This window comes from Microtus pennsylvanicus, chromosome 1, assembly GCF_037038515.1.
Source record: "Microtus pennsylvanicus isolate mMicPen1 chromosome 1, mMicPen1.hap1, whole genome shotgun sequence".
NCBI classification, from domain to species: Eukaryota; Metazoa; Chordata; class Mammalia; order Rodentia; family Cricetidae; genus Microtus; species Microtus pennsylvanicus.
The window spans coordinates 137326952-137354647 of NC_134579.1; the positions used below are offsets into that span (position 1 = coordinate 137326952).

Sequence of the window (27696 nt, forward strand, 5' to 3'; positions counted from 1 at the left end):
TGGGGAGAGGGGACCGATGGGGCAGAGCAGAGTGTCATAGCAGGTGAGGAGGCAGAGGAAAGGGATTTGCTAGGATTACCATGTGGGTGCCTGATGCTGGAGGAGACCAAAGAGGGCATCAGATCTATAACTGATTTTCCAGGTGACTGAGCTGGCACGTTGGTGCTGGCAACCAAACCTGAATTCCCTGCAAAAACTGACCAACCAGCTCTCTGGTTCTCCTTTTGCTTAGGTTTTAGGTTTCTTTGCTTTTGTTTTTGTTTTGAGACAGGGTCTCAGGTAACCCAGACTGGCCCAGAACTTACCGTATAGCCGAGGATGGCCTTAAGTTTCCCATTCTCCTGCCTCTGCCTCCCATGGATTTGGATTACAGGTATGTAGCACCACAGTCATTTGGAATGTGCTGGAGAGGGAACCAGGGCTTTGCCAGGCAAGCACCTCCTCAAATCAATCTCATCCCCATCACCAAACAACTTTCTATAGCTGCATTTTACAAATGACACTCAGAGAGGGAGTTCATTTGTCCAGTGTCTTAGCCAGGAAGTGGTACAGCTGGGACTGGAACCCCAATTGTTTCTCTGTCTCACAGAGAGGAAGGCTTTCCCACATCACTTGCCCCACCCCCAGTCCTGCTTGCAAAGTCCTAGTGGAGTTGATTGCAGGTTAATTTCTAAGGCATTTCCTGTTTCCTAACTCCGGGTGAGAAATAGGGCAAAGTAGCTGTGGTCCTGCTTGCTCTTCTTGGGCCCCTCCTGCTCCTTCTATGCTGGGTCTCTCTTTGCCCTCACATACCCTCTCTTTCTGTATCTGTTTCCTGTTCTTCCCTCATCTTTAGAGAAAGATGTTATCTGCATTGCTAATGCCCCCTTCTCTTGACAGTAGCCAAGGTTGGCATGATCTTTTTATATTTCTGACTCTGACCTCAAACTCCAGACCCTCCTAACTCAGGCTCCTAAGAACTGGATTTATAGGCATGGATTTATAAATCTCTCTTCTCAAACCTTATGTTTGTCTCATCATTTGGTTCTCTTTGTCTCTCTTGGGCCCTCCTACATTCATTTGTTTATACATTCATGCAAAAAGGACATAGTGAGAAGTCACCCTATGCCAAGGAGCTCATGACTGTGACCAAAACAGACAAAAACAAACAAAACTCTTTAAAAACTGTCCTCAGTCTGGCAATGCTCCGTGGGTAAAATGCTTAAGGTACAAGCGTGAGGACCTGAGTTTTACCCCTAGCACCCACGTGAAAAACTAGGTATGAGCCAGGTGGTGGTGGCACACACCTTTAATCCCAGTTCTCAGGAGGCAGAGGCAGGCGGATCTCTGTGAGTTCAAGGCTAGCCTGATCTACAGAGTGAGTTCCAGGACAGCCAGGGCTACACAGAGAAACCCTGTCCCAGCACTGAGGGCAGAGACAGGAAGCTCTGTGACCAACCAACTTAGACGAAATGATGAGAAACGAGTGACACTGTATTAAAACTAGGATGGAGAGGGATAGAGGACGACACTGAAGGTTGACTCCTGGCCTGCACACCTGCGCACGTGCACAGCACACCTGCGCACATGCACAGCACACCTGCGCACGTGCACAGCACACCTGCACACATGCACAGCACACCTGCGCACATGCACAGCACACCTGCGCACGTGCACAGCACACCTGCACACATGCACAGCACACCTGCGCACGTGCACAGCACACCTGCGCACGTGCACAGCACACCTGCGCACATGCACAGCACACCTGCGCACATGCACAGCACACCTGCGCACGTGCACACACACAACACTCCTCTTTGTGAAAGTCAAGGGGATAGACATGTAAGGAATATATGGGGAGACAGTGCCAAGTGACAAGGACAAAATAAACGAAGGAAAGAGAGGGGGCTGGAGAGATGGCTCAGAGGTTAAGAGCATTGCCTGCTCTTCCAAAGGTCCTGAGTTCAATTCCCGGCAACCACATGGTGGCTCACAACCATCCATAATCAGGTCTGGTGCCCTCTTCTGGCCTGCAGACATGCACACAGAATATTGTATACATAATAAATAAATAGATATTTAAAAAAAGAAAAGAAAAAAGAAGGAAAGAGAAAGTGCCAGGGAATGGTAAAGAGGGACCTCACAAAGCTGGCATGCAACTAGACAGCAGTTCTCAACAGGTGAGTGGTGACCCCTTGGGGTCGTGCTGAACACCCTTTCACAGGGCTGCAAATCAGATATTTGCATTATAATTCATAGCCATAGCAAAACTGCTGCAGTTATAAAGTAGCAATTAAAGTAGGGGGACAGCAGGGTCTCCATTAAAAGGGGGAAAAGCAGAATGGGTGAAAATAGTAAGGTGGTATGTTGTGTGCGTGTGTGTGTGTGTGTGCGCGTGCGTGCGTGTGTGTGTGCGTGTGTGCGTGTGCGCGTGTGCGAGAGAGAGAGAGAGAGAGAGAGAGAGAGAGAGAGAGAGAGAGAGAGAGAGAGAGCGTGCGTGTTCTTGTGTGTAAGGCCTGGAAGTTCAGGGAAGTCTTGGAAGTCTGGGGAAGACAGTGTCATTAAAGAAGAGATAAATTCCATTTATTTATTTTGTGTTTGTGTGTGTAAGTGCCACAGTTCATGTGTGACAATCAGAAGACAGTTTATGAGAGTTTGTCCTCTCCTTCAACCATATGGTTCCCAAAGATTGAATTCATATCACCAGGTTTGGCCACAAGCTCCTTTATACACTGAGCCATCACATAAGCCCAACAACCTCATTCTTGCTGTCTTCTCTGCCTAGATTCTGTGGATGGAGGATGACAGGGTAGGCATACGTATGAGCTGGTGGCACACGCACACGCACACACACACGCGTACACATGCATGCACACACACACGCGCACACACACGCGCACACACACACGCACACGCACGCACACACGCACGCACACACACGCACGCACACACGCACGCGCACACACACGCACGCACACACACACGCGCACACACGCACGCACGCACACACACGCACACACACGCGCGCGCACTCACACGCACACACACACACGCACACGCACGCCCAACCCCTCACTGGGGGATTCTAGGCAGGGGCTCTACCACTGAGCACAGCCCATCGGTTTCTGTTGCCTTCTCTTCTATTTCTCTCTTGTCTTTCCTGTTCTTTTTATTTTTGTCCCCATCTTTCTAGGTTCCCCTCTTTTCTTGTACCTGGAATTGAACCCAGAACATCACACATTGTAGGCAAGCTCTCTACCTCTGGAGGTATATCCCCAACCCTTTGTTTTCTTTTAATCTCAGCTATAGGACTATGTTTGTCACTCTCCATGGGTCTTAGTGTGATTCTGTGTGTCTCTCTTAAACTCTATGGTGCCTATCTCTGATTTTTTTCCAAGACAGGATTTCTCTGTTTAGCCCTGGTTGTCATGGAACTTGCTCAGTAGACCGAGAGCCTCGAACTCAAGAGATCCACCTGCTTCTGCATCCCGAGTGCTGGGGTTAAAGGCGTGTGTCACCACTCCCAGCTTGATTTTGTTTCTAAGTGCCCTTACTCTGTTGTTTTTGGCATGTGTTGTGTATGTGTAATGTGTGTGTATGTGTGTTTGTGTGTTTGGTGTATGCGGCGTGTGTATGTTGGGTGTGGGTAGTATGTGTGTATGGTGTGTATTATGTGTATGTGTGTCTGTTATATGTGTGTGGTATATGTGTGCTGTGAGTGTGTTGTGTGTGTTGTGTATGTGTGTTATGTGTTTATGTTGTGTGTCATGTCTGTGGTATGTATATGTTGTGAGTGTGTTGTGTATGTGTTTGCTGTGTATGTGTGTTATGTGTTTATGTTGTGTGTCATGTGTGTTGTATGTGTGTGGTGTGAGTGTGTTGCGTGTGTTGTGTTGTGTATGTGTGTATGTGTGTGTTGTGTGTGTTATGTGTTTATGTTGTGTGTGTTGTGTGTTTATGTTGTGTGTGTTGTGTGAGTGTGTTGTGTGAGTGTGTTGCGTGTGTTGTGTTGTGTATGTGTGTATGTGTGTGTTGTGTGTGTTATGTGTTTATGTTGTGTGTGTTGTGTGTTTATGTTGTGTGTGTTGTGTGAGTGTGTTGTGTGTGTTGTGTATGTGTTGTGTATGTGTATGTTGTGTGTGTTATGTGTTTATGTTGTGTGTGTTGTGTGAGTGTGTTGTGTGTGTTGTGTATGTGTGTGTGTTGTGTATGTGTATGCTGTGTGTGTTATGTGTTTATGTTGTGTGTGTTGTGTGTGTTGTGTATGTTGTGTGTTTATGTTGTGTGTGTTGTGTGTTTATGTTGTGTGTGTTGTGTGAGTGTGTTGTGTATGTGTTGTGTATGTGTGTATGTGTGTGTTGTGTGTGTTATGTGTTTATGTTGTGTGTGTTGTGTGTTTATGTTGTGTGTGTTGTGTGAGTGTGTTGTGTGTGTTGTGTATGTGTTGTGTATGTGTGTGTTGTGTGTGTTATGTGTTTATGTTGTGTGTGTTGTGTGAGTGTGTTGTGTGTGTTGTGTATGTGTGTGTGTTGTGTATGTGTATGCTGTGTGTGTTATGTGTTTATGTTGTGTGTGTTGTGTGTGTTGTGTATGTTGTGTGTGTTATGTGTTTATGTTGTGTGTGTCCTGTGAGTGTGTTGTGTGTGTTGTGTATGTGTGTGTGTTGTGCGTGTGTTGTTATTGTTGTTATGTCTGTGCTCCTCCTTCTCCTTTTCTACCCCTTACCTCTCCCTCCTTCCTCCTCCAGTTTCCTTTCTTCTCTCTCCCTTCTCTGGAGCCCTGTCCTTCCAATGTTTCTGGATCCTTTTCTTTCCCCTGCTTCTATTCAGCTGACGCCCTCACATCGCTCTTGTTAGCACCCTATTTCTATGCCTGGGCCTCTCTTCAGCCCTTGCCTTTTCCCCAGGAGCCAAGAAAACCAGCTGAGGGCCCAGCAGTGGATGCAAAAGCTACTGGACCAGCTTGTGCTGCAGCACTTCCTTAGAGATTGTCATGAGGTAGGTCCTCCAGCTGAGCTAGGACAGCACAGAGAGACTTGCTCTCTGGTCGGGGGCAGGGCTGGGACGCCCCGTCTAAGGGGGTCGAGGAACCGTGCTTCCTCTGTGCCACCAGGAGGTGTGCCGAGTTCTGTGCCAGAGCGCATGCCCCAAGCTCCCCGTCTGCCCACGTGAGCTCCTGGGAGACAGAAGGGGCCCTGGGCTCCCCTGGCAACGGCTGAGTTCGCGCCTACAGTTCCTAGGGAAGGAGCGCTGATCTCACCTTTCTCTAGAGATGTGTGAAGCGCGGGAGACTGAGGTGGGGGTGGGGTGAGGATGGACCGGTGGCCGGGAGCACTCCTTCAATCACAGATGGCCGGAATTTAGCCTTCATGTTTAGTTAGTTATGGTGCTGGGGACCGGACTCCAGGAGCTCTAGGCAAGGGATCGAGCTACGTGAGCTACATCCCCAGTCCCTTAAGTACTAAGAACCAATCCATTCTGAATGCTGTGGGGATCACAGCTGATAAAAGATGGCCAGACTCCTTTCTGCATTGAAATACTCCTTGCCTTGTATTCCAAAGGAACTCTTACGGACCCCGACCACCCCATAGATGGTTCAGAAACATTCTCTTAATTCCCAGAGATGTCCTGCCCCCAAGCTCCCCGTCAGTGTGACCCAGGGCTAGACTCTACCTCCATGATGTACTGGTACCCGTTTCTTCCAGAAGGCTCAGGAACCAAGTCCTTGCCTTCCTTCCACCCCCACTAAAGATAAGGTTTGACTCTGCATATTGAACACCCATGGCAGATTAGTCTCCACACGTACAAAATAGACACAGGTCTCCAAACCTTCTTCCCATAATTGAGAGAGCTCTATTAGCAACGGTCCCTGTTGGCCCATCTTCTCACTGGAGCTGGTTCTGGACAACAACACAGATGTTGCAGGCCCTCCTGCCCTAACTCCTACCCTTGTATGGTAGTCAGAAACCAGAGCCTCTTCGGGTTAATGATGGTTCAGGAGACCCTCTAACCCCCCTTACCACGCTCACCTAGTTGAAGGAACTGAGGACCCCGACCCCCTCCTCCTGCCATTAGGAATGGTCCTGTCTCCTGTCGTTAGACTATTCTGGACTCAGTAGCAATGACCTAAGATGAATCGCAAGGTCCCCGGCCTGGAAGCTCAGAGAAGGTGGTGATTCTTCACCCCCACCCCAGACTTGGGCCCCCCGCAAAGAAGGCGGGCCTGGAGGCAGGCAGGGGGCGCGCGCGGGCGGGCGCGTGGCCGCGGCGCGGGGGCGAGGGAGGGGGCGCGCGCCCGCCGGAGCTTCAGCCGTTGCCGCTGCCGCCGTCGCCGCCGCCGTCGCAGTGGAGGGGCGAGTGTCTGTCCGCCCGCCGCAGAGACGCTCCTCCAACGCCGCCGCCGCCGCAGGTCTCGGGGGCGCCAGAGGGAAGGAGAAGAGAGAGGGGGAGGGGGCCGGCGCGCGCCCCCGCGGACACGCGCGGGGGAGGGGGCTCGTGCGCGTGCTCGCCTGCCTGGACCGCGGGAGGGAGGGGCGGGGGCGGCACGGGGGCGGGCCTGGACCCTCGCCCTGGAGTGGGGGAAGGGGTGAGGGACGAGCCCGGGAACTGTCCGCGGTGCTGGAGCCGCAGCGAGAGGGGCCAGGGAGGGGGGCTAGCCTAGGCTAGCCTGCATTTGATGTATGGGCGAAGCAGGGGGTCCCAACCTCCCTACGAGGGGATCAAATTTGCCTTGGTCTTGAGGGATTCCCAGATTTTTAGGGTTTTGAGTCTTTGGTTCTTGCGGAGTCCGTAGCGGTCTCGGATGATAGGGTGAATCACTTTGTGGGGGGGCTCTGCATAGGGAGATGAGGTATTAGATGTGACCTGAGTCCGAGGGGCTCTGACTTTCGGAGAGGCTCCCCCTTGGTTGTGGAGAGAGTCTAGTCTTGCACTGCGTAACCAGAGGGGGCAATTCCTTTTAGAGGGCTTTACCTAGAGAACGCGGATCACCTCCGTCAGGGGTTTGCCTTCACTGTAGGACTCCGGTTGCGTGTTCAACCTTGCGTAGGGAATTGGGGGATTCGGCGTTTGACTTTGCGAGTGTGTGCATATGAGAAGCTGTCCTGGTCCCCTGAGGAGCACATGCTCTGGGGACGTGGGGTGGGGTGGGTGGGGTTTGGCCGGCTCGGGATTTGTCCTTGAATATGACAGTGCTTGCCGCCCGGACCCGCAGAGTCCGGCCTTTTTTTTTTTTTTTTTTTTTAACCAGGAGGGAGGAGGAGGATCTTGTGACTGGAGGAGGGAGGAGCAAACTGTCCCAGGTTCAGGCTTTGGTCGGGAGGAGATTGTGGCTTCAGGAACAAGTCTTTTTTAATAAACACTCTCCCCCTCCCTGAGTGCTGGAGATGGAGCCGGATTCCAGAACTTACTTTTTCGTGCTGAACAAGCAATGGCTCTGCTCCTCGGCTCAGCCCTCGCTCTTGTGGGGGAGGGGTCTCAGAAAACAGCCAGTTTGTTGCCGTGGGGAGCAATGAGTATATTCTTGTTGTTTGCATCTTGGATGACTTTAGCTGGAAGGGGGCGGGGAAGCACTGGATCAGGGGGTTTGGTCTGAGCCACATTGTGAATCTTACATTTTGGGGGTAGATTTGGTCTAGGAATCAAAAGGCAGCCTGTTGTTCACATTTTGGGCGTTGGCTGGTCATGATTGGGGGTAACTGTGGTCTTAGGCACAAGTGCTGGATTTAGGATTCTTTAGAATTTCTGGGTCCAAGGGATGGGTATCCTCTAGCTTGGAGGCCTAATTATCAGGACGCTAAACATGGAAATAGTCATAAGGTTGTTTGGGGGGTGTTGATCTAACTGTGGGGTGCTGAGGCTAGGTTTGGGTTTATTCAACCTGTGGAGTAGGTTAAGGACTTTTTTAAAAATGGAATCAACAGGGTCTTGCTATGTAGCTCAGGCTGGCCACAAACCCAATCTCTTCCTCTCCCAGCCTGCCCAATGCTGGGATGGCAAGCACGCCCCCCCCCATAGAGTTGAGGGTTTGGTCCTTATTAGGGGGTCACGGCTTTTTATCCTTTTAAAAAAATCTAATTTTTATTGCATTTATCTACTCATCTTACACGTGGATATGCCTTTGGGTGCCCTCGCCATAGTGCGTGTGAGAGGGTCAGAGGTCAGTCCTCTCCTTCCACCATGTGGGTCCCAGGGGTCTTCAAGCTTGGCAGTGCCTTTACCCACTGAGCTGCCCCCCCATCCCGGGGTCTCAGTTTTGCTGTGGCTGGGACTGGGGCTGGAGGTTGTTCTGACTGCAGAGGTTGTTTAAGGAGGGTGGTGGAACCAGACATCCCACTGTGGTTTCTTGTATGTAGCCGAGGCTGGCAGAGCCCCGGGACCTGGTGCTGGGGGACCACGTAGGCATCCTTTATCCAAGAAAGGGCCCGAGGGTCCTCTCCAGTCAGTCTTATTTGCATAGATTCCCCTCCTCAGCCCCACTCTGCTCAGCTGAGAACGCGCCCTGGGGATTCTTTCGAGGGGTATTGTGAGGCTGTGACAGATGGGGAGAGGAACCTCCTGAGCCCCCCTCTCTGCCCTGCACAGCTGGATGGCTGGATTCATGAGAAAATGCTGACGGCTCGCGATGGCACCCGGGAAGACGGCCACAAGCTGCACAAGCGATGGCTCCGGCACCAGGCGTTCATGGCTGAGCTGGCTCAGAATAAGGAGTGGCTGGAGAAGATAGAGAGGGTGAGGAAGATGAAGCCCCCTGCCCTGCAGGAGACACGTCCTCACTGCTGATGTCTCCACTGTCACCCTTCTGGGCTGGCGTCCCTCAGCTGGTTCAGACCTGTATCAAGTCTGTGGTGTGGAGCCATTATTGTAACCTTGAGCCTCAGTTTGCTCGCCTGACCAAGGTCGTCCTCTCTTCTCATTGCTGCTCAGGGCCTCCTGTTTATCAACATTTCTCCCATCTTATAAACGCTACCACACTCCCCTTCCCATCACTTAGGCCATTTAATATGGAGGGACGCCTTAGACATGAACTGGGGAAACCTTGGGTTATAGTAAAATTTGGATTTTTTTCAGCCCTAGCTTCAGGGTCTGTAATCAACTGTGAGATCTTAGAGAACTAAGTTGGCCTCCTAGACCCTAGGTTTCTTCTCCCCTGCCCCAGCTTCTCTTTTTGCTTGCTATTTGAGATATGGTCTTGCTATGTAGCCCAGGCTGGCCTTCAATCCTAGACCTTCCTGTCTGAGGCTCCTCAGTGTGGGATCACAGTCTTCCATCACCACAGCCAACTTCCATTTACCCTTTTGAGTAAAAACAAGCAAACAGGTGTAGCCACCTCTGTGGGCTTGAGGACATACAGTATGTTGGACCACCAGGCACCCGTTATTATGGTATCATTGATTTGTGAGTTTTATTTTTCCTGGTTCTGCAAATCCAACTCAGGACCTGATACATGCTAGGCAAATGTTCTCCCACCCAGCTACACCAGGGCCAGCTTTGCTCTTCCCTTTTGGTTATTATATTATTATTGTTTCATTACTGGAACTGGAACTCAGGACCTTGTACCTGCTAGGCTAGTACTCTACCACTGACCCACAATCCCAGCCCTTTACATTTTCTTTATTTTACTATTTATTTATTTATTTATCTTGAGGCAGAGTCTCACGTAGTCCAGGCTGGCCTTAAACTCACTAGGTGGCTGAAGATGACCTTGAACTCCTGCCCCTCCTGCCCCCACCTCCCAAGTGCTGGGAAAACAGGCAGACACCACCACACTTGGCTTTCTTTTTATTTTGTTTATCTATTTTTTTTTATTTGATTTGTTGAGACAGAGCCTCACTGTATAGACCATCTGACCTCAAACATCTAATGATTCCCCTGTCTCTGTTTCTCAAGTGTAAGTAGGATTATAGGTGTAAGCACCATATCTGGTTTGGTATTATTATTTTTATTTCTTCTTTTATTATTACTATTGTTATTTATTGGTTTTTCAAGACAGGTTTCTTTGAGTAGCCCTGGCTGTCCTAGAGCTCACTCTGTAGACCAGGCTAGCCTTGAACTCACAGAGATCCACCTGCCTTGGCCTCCTGAGTGCTGGGATTAAAGGTGTGCGCCACCACGCCTCGCTTTACTCTTTTTTTTTTTGAGACAGGGTGATATTATGTCACCTTGGCTAGCTTGGAACTCTCTTTGTAGACCAGGCTAGCCCCAAACCCACAAAGATCCTCCTGCCTCTGCCTTCCAAATGCAGAGCATAAAAATATGTTCCTGTTATTGTTAACTTGTCATAAATGTAGCTCTGGGCCACCAAGGCAGTTGACTTCAGTTTTGGAAGGGCCTACACAGGTACTTACTTCAGGTATCAACTCCCTACACCCCCTTATTTCCCTTATTCTGGTTGAACCCTTAGAACTGCAACCCAGGGCATCCCCACTTTTCTAATCAAACAGAAACACTCAGGTTCACTTTATCCTCCCCCCCCCCAACCCGAGACAGGGTTTCCCTGTAGCTTTGGGACCTGTCCTGGAACTAGGTCTTGTAGACCAGGCTGATCTTGAACTCACAGAGATCCACCTACCCTTGCCTCCTGAGTGCTAGGTTTAAAGGTGTGTGCCACTTTATGCTCTTAAGAGATCACAGGGGAGTTCGAGGCCAGCCTGGTCTACAAGAGCTAGTTCCAAGACAGGCTCTAAAACTACAGCAAAACCCTACCTCAAAAAGAGAGAGAGAGACAGAGAGGATCATAGGGAACCCTTAAAGGGCAGTGTGTAACAAAGCCAGTCTTCTGGGCCTTGAGCTTAATGGAAGTTCATTTTCTCCCTGCCTCTCCCTCTCCCACTCTCCCCTCCCTTCTCTTTCCTGCCCCCTCCCCTTTTTCTTCTTCTCCCATCCCCTCTCCCTCTTTGCCTTTCTCCTTTTCACCTTCATCTTTCTTCTGTCCTTTTCTCGTGGTCCTACTGTGTGTGTGTGTGTGTGTGTGTGTGTGTGTGTGTGTGTATCCTCGACCATCACTCTATGGCCATCTATCTGTTTTTCCCTATTTCCTTCCCGTATTTTGCTGGGCTCTCTTTGTCTCCCCACATCAACCTGTCTGTCTCTTGCCGGTCTTCCCTGGTCCCATCTCTGTTGCGTCTGTTCTGTCTCTAACTCCCTGCCTTTGTCTCTCTCCCTGTGTCGCTCCATGGGTCCTGTGTCTCTTTGTCTGTTTCCATCACTGGTCCTCTTCCTTCTGTCTTCGACCTTCCACCCCTCCGGCCAGGAGGGCCAGCAACTGATGCAGGAGAAACCCGAGCTGGCAGCCTCTGTGCGCAAGAAACTGGGTGAGATCCGGCAGTGCTGGGCGGAGCTGGAGAGTACCACACAGGCCAAGGCGCGCCAGCTCTTCGAGGCCAGCAAGGCGGACCAGCTAGTACAGAGCTTTGCTGAGCTGGACAAGAGGCTGCTTCACATGGAGAGCCAGCTACAAGACGTGGACCCTGGAGGGGACCTGGCCACCGTCAACAGCCAGCTCAAGAAGTTACAGGTATGATGGCCTGGCTGACCTAGTTGGCGAGGGTGGGCGGGGTGGGGGTGGGGTCCCTGGGGTAGAGCGGAACCGCTCAGACACGACCCTCTGGGGTGTTTCAGCCTGAGGCTGTCCCGCTAGCAGAGAGTGTTGGGAGCAGCCCTCACCTTAGGACTGAGGGTTCACGGAGACAGAGGGATTCTGTATTGTAAATAAGCAAACAGACAGTTTCTTGGGATTTTGATATTTTCTGTGTGGAGAAAAAGGTTCAGAAGTAGGAGCACAGCTCTACCCAGAGCATCAGTGCACCCACGAGTACTTTCTCTTCCGGTTCCTGGGCTCAGCGTTCATTCCTGCAGCAGTCTTAGGAAATAGACTCTCTGGTACCAATGAGAAAACTGAGGTACAAAAAACTGCACAGTGGCCAGTTTCTACTTTACCAAACAGAAGCCCTTAGAGAGCATTCCTGTGCCTGCTTAACCCTTGCTTCTAGCTTAGCAGCTGACTAGTGTTCAGGCCTTAAAGGCTGTGTGGCCTGTAGGTGTGGATGTACGCCCCACTGCTCAGCTCTTGAAGTGGAATGGCTCCTGTCTTTAAATCCAGGGGTGGAGCTTAACTGGCAGGGATGGGGCTTGATTGGCAGGAGTGGAGCTTGATTGGTTGATAATAATCTCAGACTGTGGAAAGTACATTTTCTCACTTGGGGAGCAAATGCTAGGGGCTGGATTCAAACCCAGATCCCTTGAGTCTTCAGTGTTCCTTGGATGGAATTCTGGCAAGGTTTTTCTTGTAAAGTGATCAACATGGTAGGTGGCAAATTAAATAAATACATTTTAAAAAGCACATAAACTGAGAATGTAGCTCAGTTGGTAGAGTGCTAGACTGGATTTGATCCCCAAACCTGCATAAACCAGAGTGTTTGTCTCACAGGCCTGTAATCCCAGCACTCTAGACATGGGAATATGGTGACCAAAAGTTCAAAGCCATGGTTGGCCACAGCCAGTTCCTGACTAAACTGGGCTACAAGAGACCCTGTCTCAAATCAACAACAAAGTTAGAGCCAAAAATTAATTAATTAATTATTAATAATAAGTAAAAATAAAAATGAAAACTGCTGGGCTGGAGAGATGGCTCAGCCGTTAAAGGCTAGGCTCACAACCAAAAATATAAAAATGAAAACTGCCTGGGATGCGGCTCAGTGGTAGAGCCCCTGCCTAGAATCCCCCAGTGAGGGGCTCGGGTGTGGCTCAGTGGTAGAGCCCCTGCCTAGAATCCCCCAGTGAGGGGCTCGGGTGTGGCTCAGTGGTAGAGCCCCTGCCTAGAATCCCCCAGTGAGGGGCTCGGGTGTGGCTCAGTGGTAGAGCCCCTGCCTAGAATTCCCCAGTGAGGAGTTGGGGATGTGGCTCAGTGGTAGAGTGCTTGCTTGAAACATTCAAAGCCCTGAGGTCCATTCTCAGTACAAACAAAAATGAAAAAACCTGATAATAAAAGCATAATTATTTAAGTATACCGACTGATTTTTAAAAAAGGCTTTGTTTATGTCATTTAAGCTTGTCACTCTTTACCATATGAAAAGTGAAAAATTCCAATATTTATTGATTCTTTTGAAATGAATATTAAATCCGTCACAAATTGTCCTTAATAGCCCTGTTTTATAGAGAACAATGTGGAGCTGGTGAGATGGCTCAGCAGAAAACGGCTCTTACTGCCAAGCCTAACAACTCTGAGTTTGATCCCTGGGACCCACATGGTAGAACTGACTCCCATAAAGTTGTACACACACACACATGCACACACACACACACACACACACACACACACACACTAAATGAGGAAGAAGAAAGGGTGTATGCACAGATAAATAGGTTTTCCTTACACACAAACAGGGGACTGAGAAAATGACTCAGCAAAATCCTGCTGCTCAAGAATCCATGTTTGATCTGAACCATGTAAGACAGCTAGGCACAGCCGTAATCCCAGCGGTGGGAAGGTGAAAGCAGGCGTCTCCCTGCGGTGTGCTGGCCAGCCAGTCTCATGACTGTAAGTTCCAGATTCACAGAGAGACCCTGTCCCAAACAAATCAAGTGGAGAGTGATTGAGGAAGAGACCCCTGACGTCATCCTCTGCCCTCCACATGAACACGCATGGACGAGCACCCATGCGTGTGCACACACGACCGTGTACACACAAAAGATGCTTAACGTGAGAAATAGATAGATAGACAGACAGACAGACTAGTCTGGATCGATGGATGGGTAGATGGATAGATACATAAACTGATTTTTGCCTGGCGCTGGTGGCGCATGCCTTTAATCCCAGCACTCGGGAGGCAGAGGCGGGAGGATCTCTGTGAGTTCGAGGCCAGCTTGGCCTACAAGAGTTAGTTCCAGGATAGGCTCCAAAGCTACAGAGAAACCCTGTCTCGAAACTGCCCACCCCCCAAAAAAAACTGATCCTGTGGGTTGATGGATGGATAGATAGGTAGATAGATAGATAGATAGATAGATAGATAGATAGATAGATAGACTTAATCCTGTGGTTGAGTGAATGGGTAGGTGGACAGACAGACAGATAATGGACAAACAGACAGACTAGTCTGTGAATTGATAGATGAATAGATGGATGGGTGGATGGATAGATAGACTTAATCCTGTGGTTGGGTGAATGGGTAGGTGGATGGCTAGAGATAGATAGATAGATAGATAGATAGATAGATAGATAGATAGATAGACAGACAGACAAATTGATCCTGTGGGTGGGTAGATGGATGGATAGATTGGTAGTTAGGTAAGTAGACAGAGAGAGAGAGAGAGAGAGAGAGAGAGAGAGAGAGAGAGAGAGAGAGTTAGTCTCATGTAGCCTAGGCTGGTTTTGAACCCACAGTATATCTGAGGATAACCTTGATGTCTAATCCTCCACTCTCTACCTCCCAAGTGCTGAGATTACAGGCGTGAGCCACCACACTTCACTTATGTGATGCTGAAATTAAACCCAGTATTCTACCAGTTGAGCCATTTCCTCAGCACAACACCTTAGTATTTCTGTAAAAATGGCTTGCAGCAAGCCTTGAAAAGGTCTCAGTGGTCCTCGGGCCACATCTTGAGAACTGCTAACAAATGTTCTCTACCACACACTATAATCCCGGATCCGTCGCAGTCCTGTAAGGGAAATCCATGGCCCAGATGGGATCCCTGGCCAGCCTAAGGCCACACAGCCACAGGCGGCCATTCAGGACCAGGCCTAGTTATTGGTTTGGATTTTGTTAGTTTATTTGGTTTTAAGCAGGGTCTCACTATATAGCCAGGTAGGACTGAACTTCAGGCAATCCTCCTGCATCATTCTCCCAAGTGTGGAGATCATAGAGTGTACCACCACACCTAGGCTTGAATCATAGTCCTGCTGCTCTTTCGCTGAGGGACACTGGGGAAACAGCTGTGCTCAGTCACCTTCGTGCAGTGGAAGGACCCTGGTGCTAGCCCAGTTGTTGACAGAGGATCAGGAACATCACTGTCAGGAGGGTGGTGTCTGGATCCCAGCTGCCTGGAGCCTTCTAATTCTGAGACTTACTGGCAGGATCATCTAGGGGTATTACTCATCTCTTTTTGCCTCAGTTTCTCCTTTACTAAAATGGTCATCCTGACGGTCCCACCTCCTCCTCACTGTGATGATGAAAAGATGTAATTCCTAAGGTACCCTCAGACTGGTGGTCCATGCAGAGCTGAGATTCAAATTTGTTGGGAGTTCTCTTGGTGGCCCACACCCCTAATCCCGGGATTTGGGAGGTGGGGGCAGGAAGGCAGGAGATCAAGGACATCTCAGCTACGTAGTGAGTTTCAAGCCAGCCTGGGGTACATGAAATTCACACACAAAAAAGAGCCAGGTGTGGCAGGCGCACTTGTAATCCCAGCACTTGGGAGGTGGGAAGAAAATGCAAGGTCATCCTTAGCTACAGAGTGAGACGGAGGGTGGCTGCTCAGTGAGACCCTGCCTCAAAGAACAGAAGCATCGGAAGAGCCAGGTGTCATGGCACACACCCTACCTCTGGGGAGACTGAGGCAGAAGAACCCCTCCAAGTTTAAGACTGGCCCAGGCTACATGACATCCAGTTGCAAAAACAAAAAACAAGAAAAGAAAAATACCATGGTTTAGCTGCCTCCCCAGCTTTACTTTGGATATATTCTTTGGTTACAATTGCTTCACATGTTTCTGCTTAGACTCCCCTTGGGGATATCTCCCCTTCCTCATGAGACTTTTTATAAACATGTTTGGAGGTGGCATATGGCGCTAAACCTAGACACTCCCAGCTCAGTGGATCTTGCCAATTTTATGCCCAGTGCTTCTGCTGACGATGCTCCCTCCCAGCGGCAGAACCATTTCCTGAATCCCAGCCAACCCCAGCATCACCACACTCCTCTCCTCCATCCGGACGGCTGGGAAGCGATGGTGGGCTGGAATCGGCATTTTGTGGATCTTTGTTAACTAGCAAGTGCCTCAGGCCCCTCTTGTTGGCCATGTGTGTTGTGGTGTGACGTGTGTGGAGGGTGGTGGCACATACTTGCATTCCCAACACAGCAGAAGCAGGTAGATCCGGACCCAAGGTCATCCTTGGTTACCTAGGGAGTTGGAGCCCAGCCTGGGCTATATGAGACCCTGTCTCAAACAACACCAAAGCAAAACAAAATTAGAGCCAGGCCAGATGTGTTGGCACACACATTTAATCCCGCTCTCAGAAGGCGAGGCAGGTGATTTCAAGGCTAGCCTGGTCTAGAGAGTGAGTTCCAACGGGGGATATACAGTAAGATCCTGTCTAAGAGAAAGGAAGGGAAAGAAGGAGGGTCGTAGAAAAGACCCACAACCTCCAGCTTCAGCAGGGTCATCTCCCCCACCCCCCGCCGCCCCATGTGGGAATTTCTTCTTCCCAGCCCAGCAGACTATGTGATGGGAACAGGAGCTCCATTTTCCCAGGAGAGCCTGAAGCTAGGATAGAGTGGACTAGGGAAAGGGCTGGACGAGGACTCCTGTGCTCTTTCCCCAGCAGGGGGAGCTCGAGACAGGAGTGACCCAGTAGGCTCTGGCCTCCAGATGGAGCCCAGCTGGACCTCAGAGGTTGTGGAGGGGGGTACCTCCCAAGGCCCCATAGTTCCCTGGGAGCTGAGTACAGGGCCTCTAAGGAGGGAGGGCCAGGGGCACCATCCAGACTGGCATGTGTGCTGGGGCAGCTCTCCTCTTTCTGTGTCGTGTGTGTGTGTGTGTGTGTGTGTGTGTGTGTGTGTGTGTGTGTCGGTCCCGCCCTCTGCTCTGCTCTGCCTCTTTGAATGTTCCATCTCTGCTAGGCACGGTGGCTCACACCTGTAATCTTAGTACTTGGAAGGCTGAGGAATGAGGGTTGCCAGGAGTTGGAACCCAGCCTGGGCTTAGTGAGTTTCAGACCAGCCTGGGCTACATAATGAGAACCTGTATAAAAAAAAAAAAAAAAAAAAAAAAAAAGCAAGCAAAAACTCCATTACCCTCTTTTGACCTCATCAGCCACTGCAGCAGAAATGTCCCCTCCTAGGCCACATGAGCCAGAGGCCTCTCTCAGAGCCTCCTGACCAACTGTCCTTTCCGGTTGAGGGACCAGATGGTAGAGCAGCAAGCCCCAGCTTGCGAGCCCTCAGGGGCCTGGCCAGCTGGTCTGGCTTAGCTGTATAGGCCCCTGCTCTCCTGCCACCCAAGAGGACAAGTGGGACATTCACTGTAGGCCTTGCAGCTGCCCAGGCACATCCCTAAGGATGCCTCACCAAGCCCTTCCGGTGCAGTGCTTTCTGCCACTAACACGGTATCATCAAGGGCAAGAGTCAAGTCCATGTTCCTGCATTGTGTACTCCAGGGCTCAAGTCTCTGTCCCACCACCGTATGACCAAGGCACGGGTCACATCTGAACATAGAAAATGTGGTGAAACATTTGGGCCTCTGGTCCTATGGTGCTGAGTTCAAATGCTGCCTCTTGCAGGTTTATTCTGGGCTTCGGCTTCTGAAACCGGGAGTTGGGAAGGGAGCATGGGGGATCCAAGTGAGAAGGAGGATGATGGGTCAGATCTTGTGGCCGCAGGCTGTGGTGTGGCTGGGGACTGGGGACCTTTGGAAGACAACCTCTCCCTCCTTCCTTCCATTTTCTTTTCTTGCTTTTTTTCTTTCTTTGATACAGTGTCTTACTATGTAGCTTCAGATGGCCTGAAACTCAAAATGTAGACCAAGTTGGCCCTACATGCACACATGCCCAGAGATCTACCAGCCTCTGCTTCCAGAGTGCTGGATAAAAAAAAAAGGCCAGCACCACTTCAACTCCTGCAGATTGTTGAGCCACCTGATATAAGTGCTAGGAACTGAATTCTGCTCCTCTGGGAAAGCAGCTGCCCTGAGTAGCCAAGCCACTCCTCCAGCCCCTCACTGGGGGATTCTAGGCAAGTGCTCTACCACTGAGCCACACCCCAGCCCCTCACTGTGGGATTCTAGGCAGGGGCTCTACCACTGAGCCATGCCTCCAGTCCCTCCCATCTTTTAACTTTAATGTCTTTTTGGAAAATGGTATAATTTATATGCTATACTATGCAGACTTTTATTCTCCTCCACACTTTTTATTTTTAAAAAACTTTTTTTTACTATCATGTATGTCTGCATATGATATGTGTATGCCACACATATGGAGGTCAGAGAAGAACCTTCAAAAGTCAGTTCTCTCCTTCACCAAGAATCTGGAAATTAGGTGGTTTACCCGCTGAGCAATCTCAGTCCACTTTCTTTTTCTTGAGACTGTAGCCCAGGCCACAACCCCACGTGCTGGGATTACAGGTGTTCACCACCCATGTCCAGCTTAATCTGTGATTTATTTTTTAATGAGGAAGGACTCTGATCATACTTTTGTGTCTAATGAACCTTGTAATTTCAAGACGGGTGGCAGAGTGCCTGCCTAGCATGCACAAAACTCTGGGTTCGGTTCCCAGCACCACATAACTGGGTGTGGCGGTACACGCTTGGAGATGGAGGCGAGAGAGTCAGGAGTTCAAGGTCATCCTCAGCTACTGGTGAGTTTGAGACCAGCCTAGGCTACGTGAGGCCCCAGCTCAAAAACAAGCTAGCAAACCAAGGACTAGTGCACTTGGAACCATTGACCGACCTTCACAGTCAAAAGGGGCTATGATCTAAGTATTCAGAATGTGTGGTGTTTTTATCAAAACGAGAGAAGTGTCTCCATCTCAGGCCATGGGGTCACTGGCTAGGGAAAGTGTGGTAGCAGGAAGCTGGAACTTATTTATGTCATTTTAGGCTGCCTTTGTGTTTGGTGTATTTATGTTCATGTGTGGGAGTGTGTGTGTATCTCGGGAAATCTGAGATTGTATGTCTTCCTTAGTCGCGTTCTATCTCATTATATTTGCGTGTATGCATGTGTGGTGTGTGTGGTTGTGTGTAATACGTGCCCATTTGTGTGAATGTGATGTGGTGATGTGGTATGTGGTGAACATGTGGAAGTCAGAGGATGACCTTGGCTGTCAGTCCTCCCAGTCCTTCTTACCCAAGTGCGCGCGTGTGCGTGCGCGCGCCCGTGTGTGTTGCTGCTGTGAACAGCAGGCTAGTTGGCTTTTGTGCTTCCCCTGACTCTTCATCTCCACTTCCACATTGCTGGAGAAGCACTGGGCTGTAGACATGTGCTACCATGCCGGGCTTCTTACAGGCTCAGGGGATTTAAACCTGAGTCTGCTTGCTTACACAGCAAGCGTTTTACCTGGGGTCCAGCCTTGAGATTCTCTGCTACAGTCTCCTAGCACTTGCGATGCTGGCTGCGAGGTTCAGTCTGGGCTGCATCATGGTGCTCAGAATATGGGAGGGTCGGATATGTTGCCGAACTTGCCAAACCTGGAGTCCATAGGCGAAATCCCGGTTACTCAGGAAGTTGAGGCAGGAGAATCAGAAGATCAGGTCTAACCTGGGCTACACACAGTGAGTTCAAGGCCAGCCTGAATTACTCACAGAGACCAATGCCTGAAAATAAAAATAAAAAGAGGCCTGGGGATGTCGTTCAGTGGGTAAGTGCTTGCCAAGAACTTACCTATGAAAAGCTCTAGAGGCAGTAAATCAATTCATTGATTGATTAATTCAATTAAAAACTCTTTTGAGAGGCAGAGACAAGCGGATCTCTGTGAGTTCGAGGCCAGCCTGGTCTATAAGAGCTAGTTCCAGGACAGGCTCCAAAGCCACAGAGAAACCCAATTTTTTTTTGATACAGGACTTATCGTGTAGCTCTGGCTGGCTTTGAACTCACAGAGATCCACCTGCCTTCCGAGTGCTGGGATTGAGGGCATGTACCAACATGCCTGGCAAATGCATACATCTTTAAGAACTGCGTTTGAAGAGGCAAAGATAGGTGAGGGGGAGGGAGAAGAAAGGAAGGTGTCAGTTCTTCTGTGCCAGTTATTTGCTTTAATCTGTTGCCTCTTAATTTTATTATTGCTGTATTTTCTTCTCTTTCATCTGGTTGGAATCAGCCAAGCACTCTGCAAGCACAATCTTTAGTGAAATATCTTATTAACCTAGAAATCGTCAGGAAAATGTAAAGTCTCTCCTCTGCCCACCCCCAGCCCCGTGTCCCAAAGGGGCCTCAATGATTGGCTATATGAATGCTTCTAAACCCTTCTCTCGCATTCCCAAGTGTGTTCATATGGGCACATGGTTTCCTCGGTGTCTTTATTTTATTCCCAAGTGTGTTCATATGGGCACATGGTTTCCTCAGTGTCTTCATTTTATTTCATTTTCATGCTTAATTTAAATTTTTGAATAAATACAATTTCATGGTTCAGACATCAAAAACCATATGAAAAAAGTCCTATGTGAAAATTTCCTCCAGCCCTGCCCTCCACTCTGTGAGTTCTCATCCCCCAGTAGGTGACATCTGCTGTCAATTTCTTGTTGACTCCAGGGATTTTTATCCATGTGCGATTCACCACAAATGCTTGCCACATGGAGGTTGTTGACCGCTTTCCCTCGGCCCGGCCACTCCTGGCTATTAGTCCACCCCCTTGCAGAGTTCCTTAACCGTTTCTGTCTTGTATTATTCTTACTATTCAGACTGCGTCTCAGTAGCCAAGGGTGACCTAGAACTTGCTGTGTAGATGAGAATGAACTCCTGGTCCCCTGCCTCCACCTCCTCAAGGCTGGATAGGTGTGTGCCACCTTACCTTGTCTGTCGTTTCATTCTTTTTATCTGCGTGTGTGTGTGCGTGTGTGTGCGTGCGTGTGTGTGTGGAGGTCCGGTGTATGCAGGCCACTTCACACATGTAGTGGTCAGAGGACAGACCCCTGCAAGTGTTGGTCTCACCCTCTGCCTTGTTTCAAATAGATCCCTAGTCTTTACTGCTGTGTATATCAGGCTTGCGGGGCCATGGGCTCCCCAAGATCCTCCAACCTTAGGAGTGCTGCCATTCCAGATGCCCTACTGTGCTCAGCTCTACTGGGCTCTGGGGGTTCAAAGTCAGGTCCAATGTGACAAGCATTTTATCCACTGAGCCATTTGAGCTATTTCCACAGGGCTACCAGTTAAGAAATGAAACTTCTTTCCTTCCTTCCTTCCTTCCTTCCTTCCTTCCTTCCTTCCTTCCTTCCTTCCTTTCTTTTCGAGACAGGGTTTTTCTGTGTAACAGCTCTGGCTGTCCTGGAACTTGTTACATAGACCAGGCTGGCCTTGAACTCACAGAGATCTGCGCGCCTCTGCCTCCCGAGTGCTGGGATTAAAGGTGTGTGCCACCACCACCTGGCTGAAAATTCTTTTTAAAAAGAGAAACATTTATTATTTTTTTCAAATGATGGTGGTGGGTATGCGCATGAGTGCTGGTGCCCATGGAGGCCAGAGACATCAGATCCCCTTAGGGCTGGAGTGTCAGTTGGTTGTGAGCTGCCTATCATGGGAGCTGGGAACCAAACTCAGGTCCTCTGGAAAGTCATGTAACCACAGAGTCATCTCTCCAGGCCCCACCATTTCATTCTTTTTTCCTTTTTAATGATTTATCTATTGAATTGGTGTTTGACTACACCTGTGTCTGTGTAAGGGTGTTGGATCCCCTGGAATTGGATTTACAGACAGTTGTGAGCTGCCATGTGGGTGCTGGGAATTGAACTTGGGTCCTTGGGAAGAATGGCCAGTACTCTTAACCACTGAGTCATCTCTCCAGCCCCCCCATCTCTCTTTTTTTTTCTCTCTCTCTCTTTCAAGACAGGATTTCCCTGTGTAGCCCTGGTTGTCCTGGACCAGGTTGACCTTGAACAGGTTGACCACCTGCCTCTGCTTCTGAGTGCTGGGATCCAGGGTGTGTGGTACCACCTCATTCCACCATTTCATTCTTAATGGATTGTGAGATTGTTTCCAATTTTCTTTCATTGTAAACCCTACTGTGACAAAAGCCATGCGCAAACTTCTCTGTGTATAGGTGCCAGTATTTTTGGAGATCTGTTCCTGGCAGAGACAGCGGAAGCCCAGGGTCAGACTGTGCACCACTTGCTTTGGGTAGAAGCTGCCAAATTTGCTTATAAAAGGATCTACCCCTTACACCAGGCCTGCTGGTGGCTGAGGGTGCTCATTCCTGCATCTTTGCCAACACAGCGTAGCATTCAGTTTTTGCAGCTTTGCTAATGGGATGGCTAGAAGGAAGTCATGTACTAATTTACATTTTTCCTGACCATCAGTGGGACTGGGCAGCTTTCTGTTTATTCTGTATGCTGCCCATTTTCATCTGATGGCCATTTCTATTTGGGACAGTTTTTTTCCTTGCTGATAGTATTTGGTTTTAGATTTTTTTTTTTATTTAAAAAAATTTTTTTTTTTTGGATTTTTCAAGACAGAGTTTCTCCGTAGCTTTTGGTTCCTGTTCTGGAACTAGCTCTTGTAGACCAGGCTGGCCTCGAACTCACAGAGATCCGCCTGTCGCTGCCCCCCCCCCCCCAGTGCTGGGATTAAAGGCGTGCGCCACCACCGCCCGGCTTATTTTAAAATTTTATATTCATGTCTGCATTATACCTGAGGAGTCTGGAAGAGGATGTGGAATTACAGATAGTTGTGAGCCACCATGTGGGTCCTGGGAATTGAACCCAGGTCCTCCAGAAGAGCAGCCTGTGCTCTAAACCGCTGAGCCAGCCCTCCACTCCTGCTGACATCGTTCTTTCATGCATTGCACACATCTCAAGAGAGACCTACTGTGTGCCATGTACGGTTCCAGACGCCTGTACAGAACAGGGAAGCTGACCTGGCCAGCGCTCAGGAGGCTCACGCTCTAGAAGCAGGGGAGTAATCTGAAAACGCATGCGTGAAGCCAGTCGTTCACAGTGGAGTGCGCAGCCTTGACACCAGCACTGTGGGTACTAATGGAGGGAGGTTTCCTGTGAGCTCCTTGCCAGTCAGGGCTACAGAGAAATACCATCTCCAAAAAGAATCCAGGCTTTAAAAGGTAGTTGTCTGTCAATGGCGGCTGCTATTGAAAAGCTAAGGCAGCAGGGGCAGGTTGGAGGATGTGGGGACTTCTCTTGAGTGTTTTAAAGAAACCAGTTTTCTTTTTTTTTTTATGTGCATTGGTGTTTTTGCCAGGGTGTTTTGTTGAATACTTTGGAACTGAATTTACAGACAGTTGTGAGCTGCCCTGTGGGTGCTGGGAACTGAACCTGGGTCCTTTGAAAGGGCAGTCAGTGCTTTTAACCACTGAGCCATCTCTACAGCGCTAAAGAAACTAGTTTTAACCTGTCATGGTGATGCCCCAGAATTTGAGAGGTGAACGTAAATACCAGGGGTTCAAGGTCATCTTGGCTATATAGTGAGTTTCGGTTTGAGGCTAGCCTGGGCTACTTGAGGGTCTGTCTACAAAAGAAAGAGTGGAAGGGTTGGAGAGGCTGCTCAGCTGCACTTGCAGAGAACCCAGACTCTGTTCCCAGGACACATGCAGAGGCTCACACTCTGTCTTAGTAACTGTTTATTTGCTGTAATAATACACCATGACCAAGGCGACTTATAAAGAAAAGTATTTAATATGGGGCTCCTTGTTCCAAAGGGCAGTAGGGTCCATGACTATCATGGGGGCGGGGCATAGCAGCAGGCAGGCATAGCAGCAGGCAGGCATAGCAGCAGGCAGGCATAACAGCAGGCAGGCAGGCAGGCATAGCAGCAGGCAGGCATAGCAGGTAGGCAGGCAGGCAGGCATAGCAGCAGGTAGGCAGGCAGGCAGGCATAGCAGGCATAGCAGGCAGGCATAGCAGCAGGCAGGCAGGCAGGCAGGCAGGCATAGCAGCAGGTAAGCAGGCAGGCAGGCATAGCAGGCAGGCAGGCAGGCATAGCAGCAGGCAGGCAGGCAGGCAGGCAGGCATAGCAGCAGGCAGGCAGGCAGGCATAGCAGCAGGCAGGCAGGCATAGCAGGCAGGCAGGCAGGCAGGCAGGCAGGCATAGCAGCAGGCAGGCACGGCAGGCAGGCATAGCAGCAGGCAGGCATAGCAGCAGGCAGGCAGGCATAGCAGGCAGGCAGGCAAGCAGGCAGGCAGGCAGGCACTAGAGTGGTAGCTGAGAGCATACAACTGATCCATAAACCCAGAGCAGAGAAGAGAGAGCTAACTAGGAGTGGTTTAGAAACCTGAAAGCCTATTGACACACCTCCTCTGTTGTAGTAGGAGCAGCGGGGCTGCTTCTCCAGTACCCGGCCTCCCGCATGGCTAGCTTTACCCAAAATAATTACACAAAAACTGTATTCTTTAAAACAGTGCTTGGCCCATTTCTATCTAGCCTCTTTTAGGCTAATTCTCGCACCTGGACTAGCCCATTTCTAATAATCTGCTGTAGCCCACGAGGTGGCTTACCAGGGAGATTCTAGCCTACGTCCATCCTGGGTCAGAGCTTCATCACGTGTGTCCCTGAGAGCTGAGCTATGATTGCGTGTGCCCCCCGAGAGCTGAGCTATGGCATCTCTCTGAGGCGTCTGCCCCCGAGAGGAGAGCTGTCGAGTCTGAGCTCACTTCCTCTTCCTCCCAGCATTCTGTTCTGTTTACTCCACCCACCTGTGTTTTAACCTATGAGGGCCAAGCAGTTTTTTATTGCTTAACCAATGAAATCAACAGATTGATATATGACACTCCCACATCACTCCTCTAACAAGGCCACACCTCCTAATCCTTTCCAAATAGTTCCACTAATTGGGAACCAAGTATTCAGATACATTAGCGTATAGGGCAATTATCATTCAAACCACCATACTGTCTGCAACTCCAGCTGCAGGGAATTCAGTGCCATGTTCTGTGCCTACAAGGGTACCAGGCACACATGTATGTAGTGTACAGACATACATGCAGGCAAGACACTTACACATAAAATAAAATATTGAAGATCACATATTGCTCTTCTAGAGGATACAGATTTGCTTCTCAAGTACCCATATAAGTCCACCTGTAACTCCAGCTCTAGGGAATCCAACGCCCTCTTCTGGCCTCCACAGTCACTGCACACATGTGGCATGCACACATACATATAAAAAATATAGATAAGTTTTAAGAAAAGCGAGCACTTTCCACCAATCCTGATGATCTGAGTTCCACCCCAGACCACACAGTAGAAGGAATGAGTTAGCTCCCTCTAGTTGTCCCCTGACCTCCTCACGTGTGCCATGGCACAAGCATGCATGACTTCACATCACACACACACACATAACAAATACCTGCAAAAATTAGAGAAACATGGCTTCCTGCTCAGCGCCTTTGGAATGACTTTCCCATTAGTTGTTTGCCTTCGGGTGCTTTGTTTGTGGCATAGACAGGGCCGGTGCAAGCATGCTTTAATGTGGTCCGATTTAGCATTGTTCACCCTATTGGTTTTTATTCTTGGAAAGCCCCTCCCAACACTCTCAAAGCATTTGGGCCCCCTTTCTTCTCCTAATTTACAGATTTCCTCATTCCATTTAAGTCTTAAACCCATCTGCAGCTGTTAAAACAGAGAAAGGGCCCAGGTAAATCAGACCATTGCTTGGCCCATGCCCATCCATTAATCTTAGGGGATTTCAAGTGCTATAAGAGATATTAATTTTCCTGTGTATTTTAAGATGGGTTTTCACGTATCCCAGGCTGACCTCGAACTCCTGATTCTTCCACTCTATCTCCCAAGTGCTAGAATTACAGGCTTGGATCACTACACTTGGTCTTCTATGGTACTGGGGGATGGAAGGCAGGGTGTCCTTGCACGCCAAGCAAGCACTATTCCAACCAAGCTATACCCCAACTTCCAAATCACTGTAGCTTTGTGTTTGGTTTTATATCAGACAAGATTGACCTATCAGTCAAATTATTTCTCTGGGTCTCAGTTTCCTACAGTAAAAAAGAGATCCATTCAACTTTAAAGAAAATTCACGAATGGATGGACCATATTAGTTGTGTGTGTGTGTGTGGGGGGGTCCTTTGGAATTCTTTGAGAAAATAACCTTTGAGTTGAAATCTGATTGACAAATAGGAACATACCTGGCAGGACTCAAACTTACCATGCCCCCGCAAAAACTCCCGAGGTAGGGGCTGGTATGGAGCTGTTCATGCAGAGGGAGAGTGGTTCTTCTGGGAGGCATTGAGCAGGGCGAGAGTGGAATGACCTGCCCAGGTGAGTGCCTTGTCACAGAAGAAGCCTGGGAGGAGGGTGGGACTGCTGACTGTGCCCCTGTACCCACAGTCCATGGAGTCTCAAGTGGAAGAGTGGTGCCGTGAGGTGGGCGAGCTGCAGGCGCAGACTGCGGCGCTGCCCCTGGAACAGGCCAGCAAGGACTTGGTGGGCGAGCGGCAGAGCGCGGTGGGCGAGCGCTTGGTGCGCCTGCTGGAGCCATTGCAGGAGCGCCGCCGCTTGCTCCTGGCCTCCAAGGAGCTGCATCAGGTGGCGCATGACCTGGACGACGAACTGGTGAGGCGGGGCGTGGGTGCGCGTAGACTTTGGGGCGGGATGTAAGGCCAGAGATTGGCGTTATGGGCGCAGACGGTGAATGAAGCCAGGATTGACCCAGGGTGAGAGTCAGATACATTTTTCAGTCCTTTGCTCCTTCACCTTATGTACTCTAGCCATTCATTCATTTGCTCATGAAACAAATTTCCTTTCCTTTCCTTTTCTTTCCCTCCCTCCTTCCCTCCCTCCCTCCTTCCTCCTTCTCCTCCTTTCTCTCTCTCTCTCTCTCTCTCTCTCTCTCTCTCTCTCTCTCTCTCTCTCTCTCTCTCTCTCTCTCTCTCTCTCTCTCTCCTGTTTGAGACAGTCTCTTGTGGTCCAGCCTGGCCTGGAACCGGTTATGTAGCCAACTATGACTGAATTCTTGATCCTCCTGCCTCATCCTCCCTGGTGTTGGGGTTGCAAGTGTGCCCAGCATTCCTGGTCATGGAGTTGGTTGCCTCTTCTTTTGTGGGTCTTGACCCCTGACCCCGCTCATTTGCATTCATCTCACCAAATGCTTATCCACTCAATCATTCATCCATCCAATCATCTGTTTACCCTCACTTGGTCTTGGCCACGCCCTCAGACTGTGTGAGGCCAGGGCCCAGCAGGTGTCCAAGGCAGCCACTGTCTGTTGCTTTACATAGAGGGCTCAGCCCTGCCACTAGGGGTGTGGGGCGGCAGTGATGTTGACCCTCAGGGGTGGTAGGAACTCAGAGAAGTTCAAAGTCAGAGGGTGGGGGTCTTCCTGGGGGAAAGGATGTGTAGACTGAGGAAACAGGACGTAGAGGGATGGGAAGGGAACTCCAGGAAGCAAGGCCTGCATGTTGGAGGCCAAAGCTAAGTGGGTGTCTGCCTCAAGCGCAGAGAGCTGGATGGAGGGTGTCACACAGGACGCTGATGTCCCTGGGGCTGAGGTGAGCAACGTCACCCACGCTTATAAAGGGGTCTGAGGCTGGTGGGGAGGCAGCGATCCTTGGGTGCATTCTCTCACTGGTCCTCTCCTGTCCTCCCCAGGCATGGGTCCAAGAGCGGCTGCCGCTGGCCATGCAGACAGAGCGAGGCAATGGCTTGCAGGCTGTCCAGCAGCACATCAAAAAGAACCAGGTGAGATGAGCCAGGTGAGGGCATGAGGTAGGACCCTTGGGGGTGTGAGTGCTAGGAAAGAAGCCAGTTAAATACCTGTTAGAGGGGTTGGGCACGTGGCTCAGTGGTGTCTGGGCACATGGCTCAGTGTTGGCTGGGCACGTGGCTCAGTGTTGGCTGGG

The 27696-nt window shown here is 49.9% G+C and overlaps 1 protein-coding gene across 4 annotated transcripts in view; it reads left to right on the forward strand.

Moving 5' to 3' along the window:
* Sptbn4 (spectrin beta, non-erythrocytic 4) overlaps nucleotides 1-27696 on the forward strand; it is a 92100-nt gene that overhangs the window by 48290 nt on the left and 16114 nt on the right. For 3 of the 4 annotated variants that reach the window (XM_075987609.1, XM_075987618.1, XM_075987627.1), the window contains exons 18-22: nucleotides 4889-4979; nucleotides 8565-8711; nucleotides 11233-11496; nucleotides 26186-26410; nucleotides 27446-27535. In XM_075987609.1, the coding sequence (XP_075843724.1) occupies nucleotides 4889-4979; nucleotides 8565-8711; nucleotides 11233-11496; nucleotides 26186-26410; nucleotides 27446-27535 (817 nt within the window). Of the gene's footprint in view, nucleotides 1-4888; nucleotides 4980-6260; nucleotides 6391-8564; nucleotides 8712-11232; nucleotides 11497-26185; nucleotides 26411-27445; nucleotides 27536-27696 lie in introns of those variants that run through there. The other variant, XM_075987636.1, reaches the window with a different exon arrangement.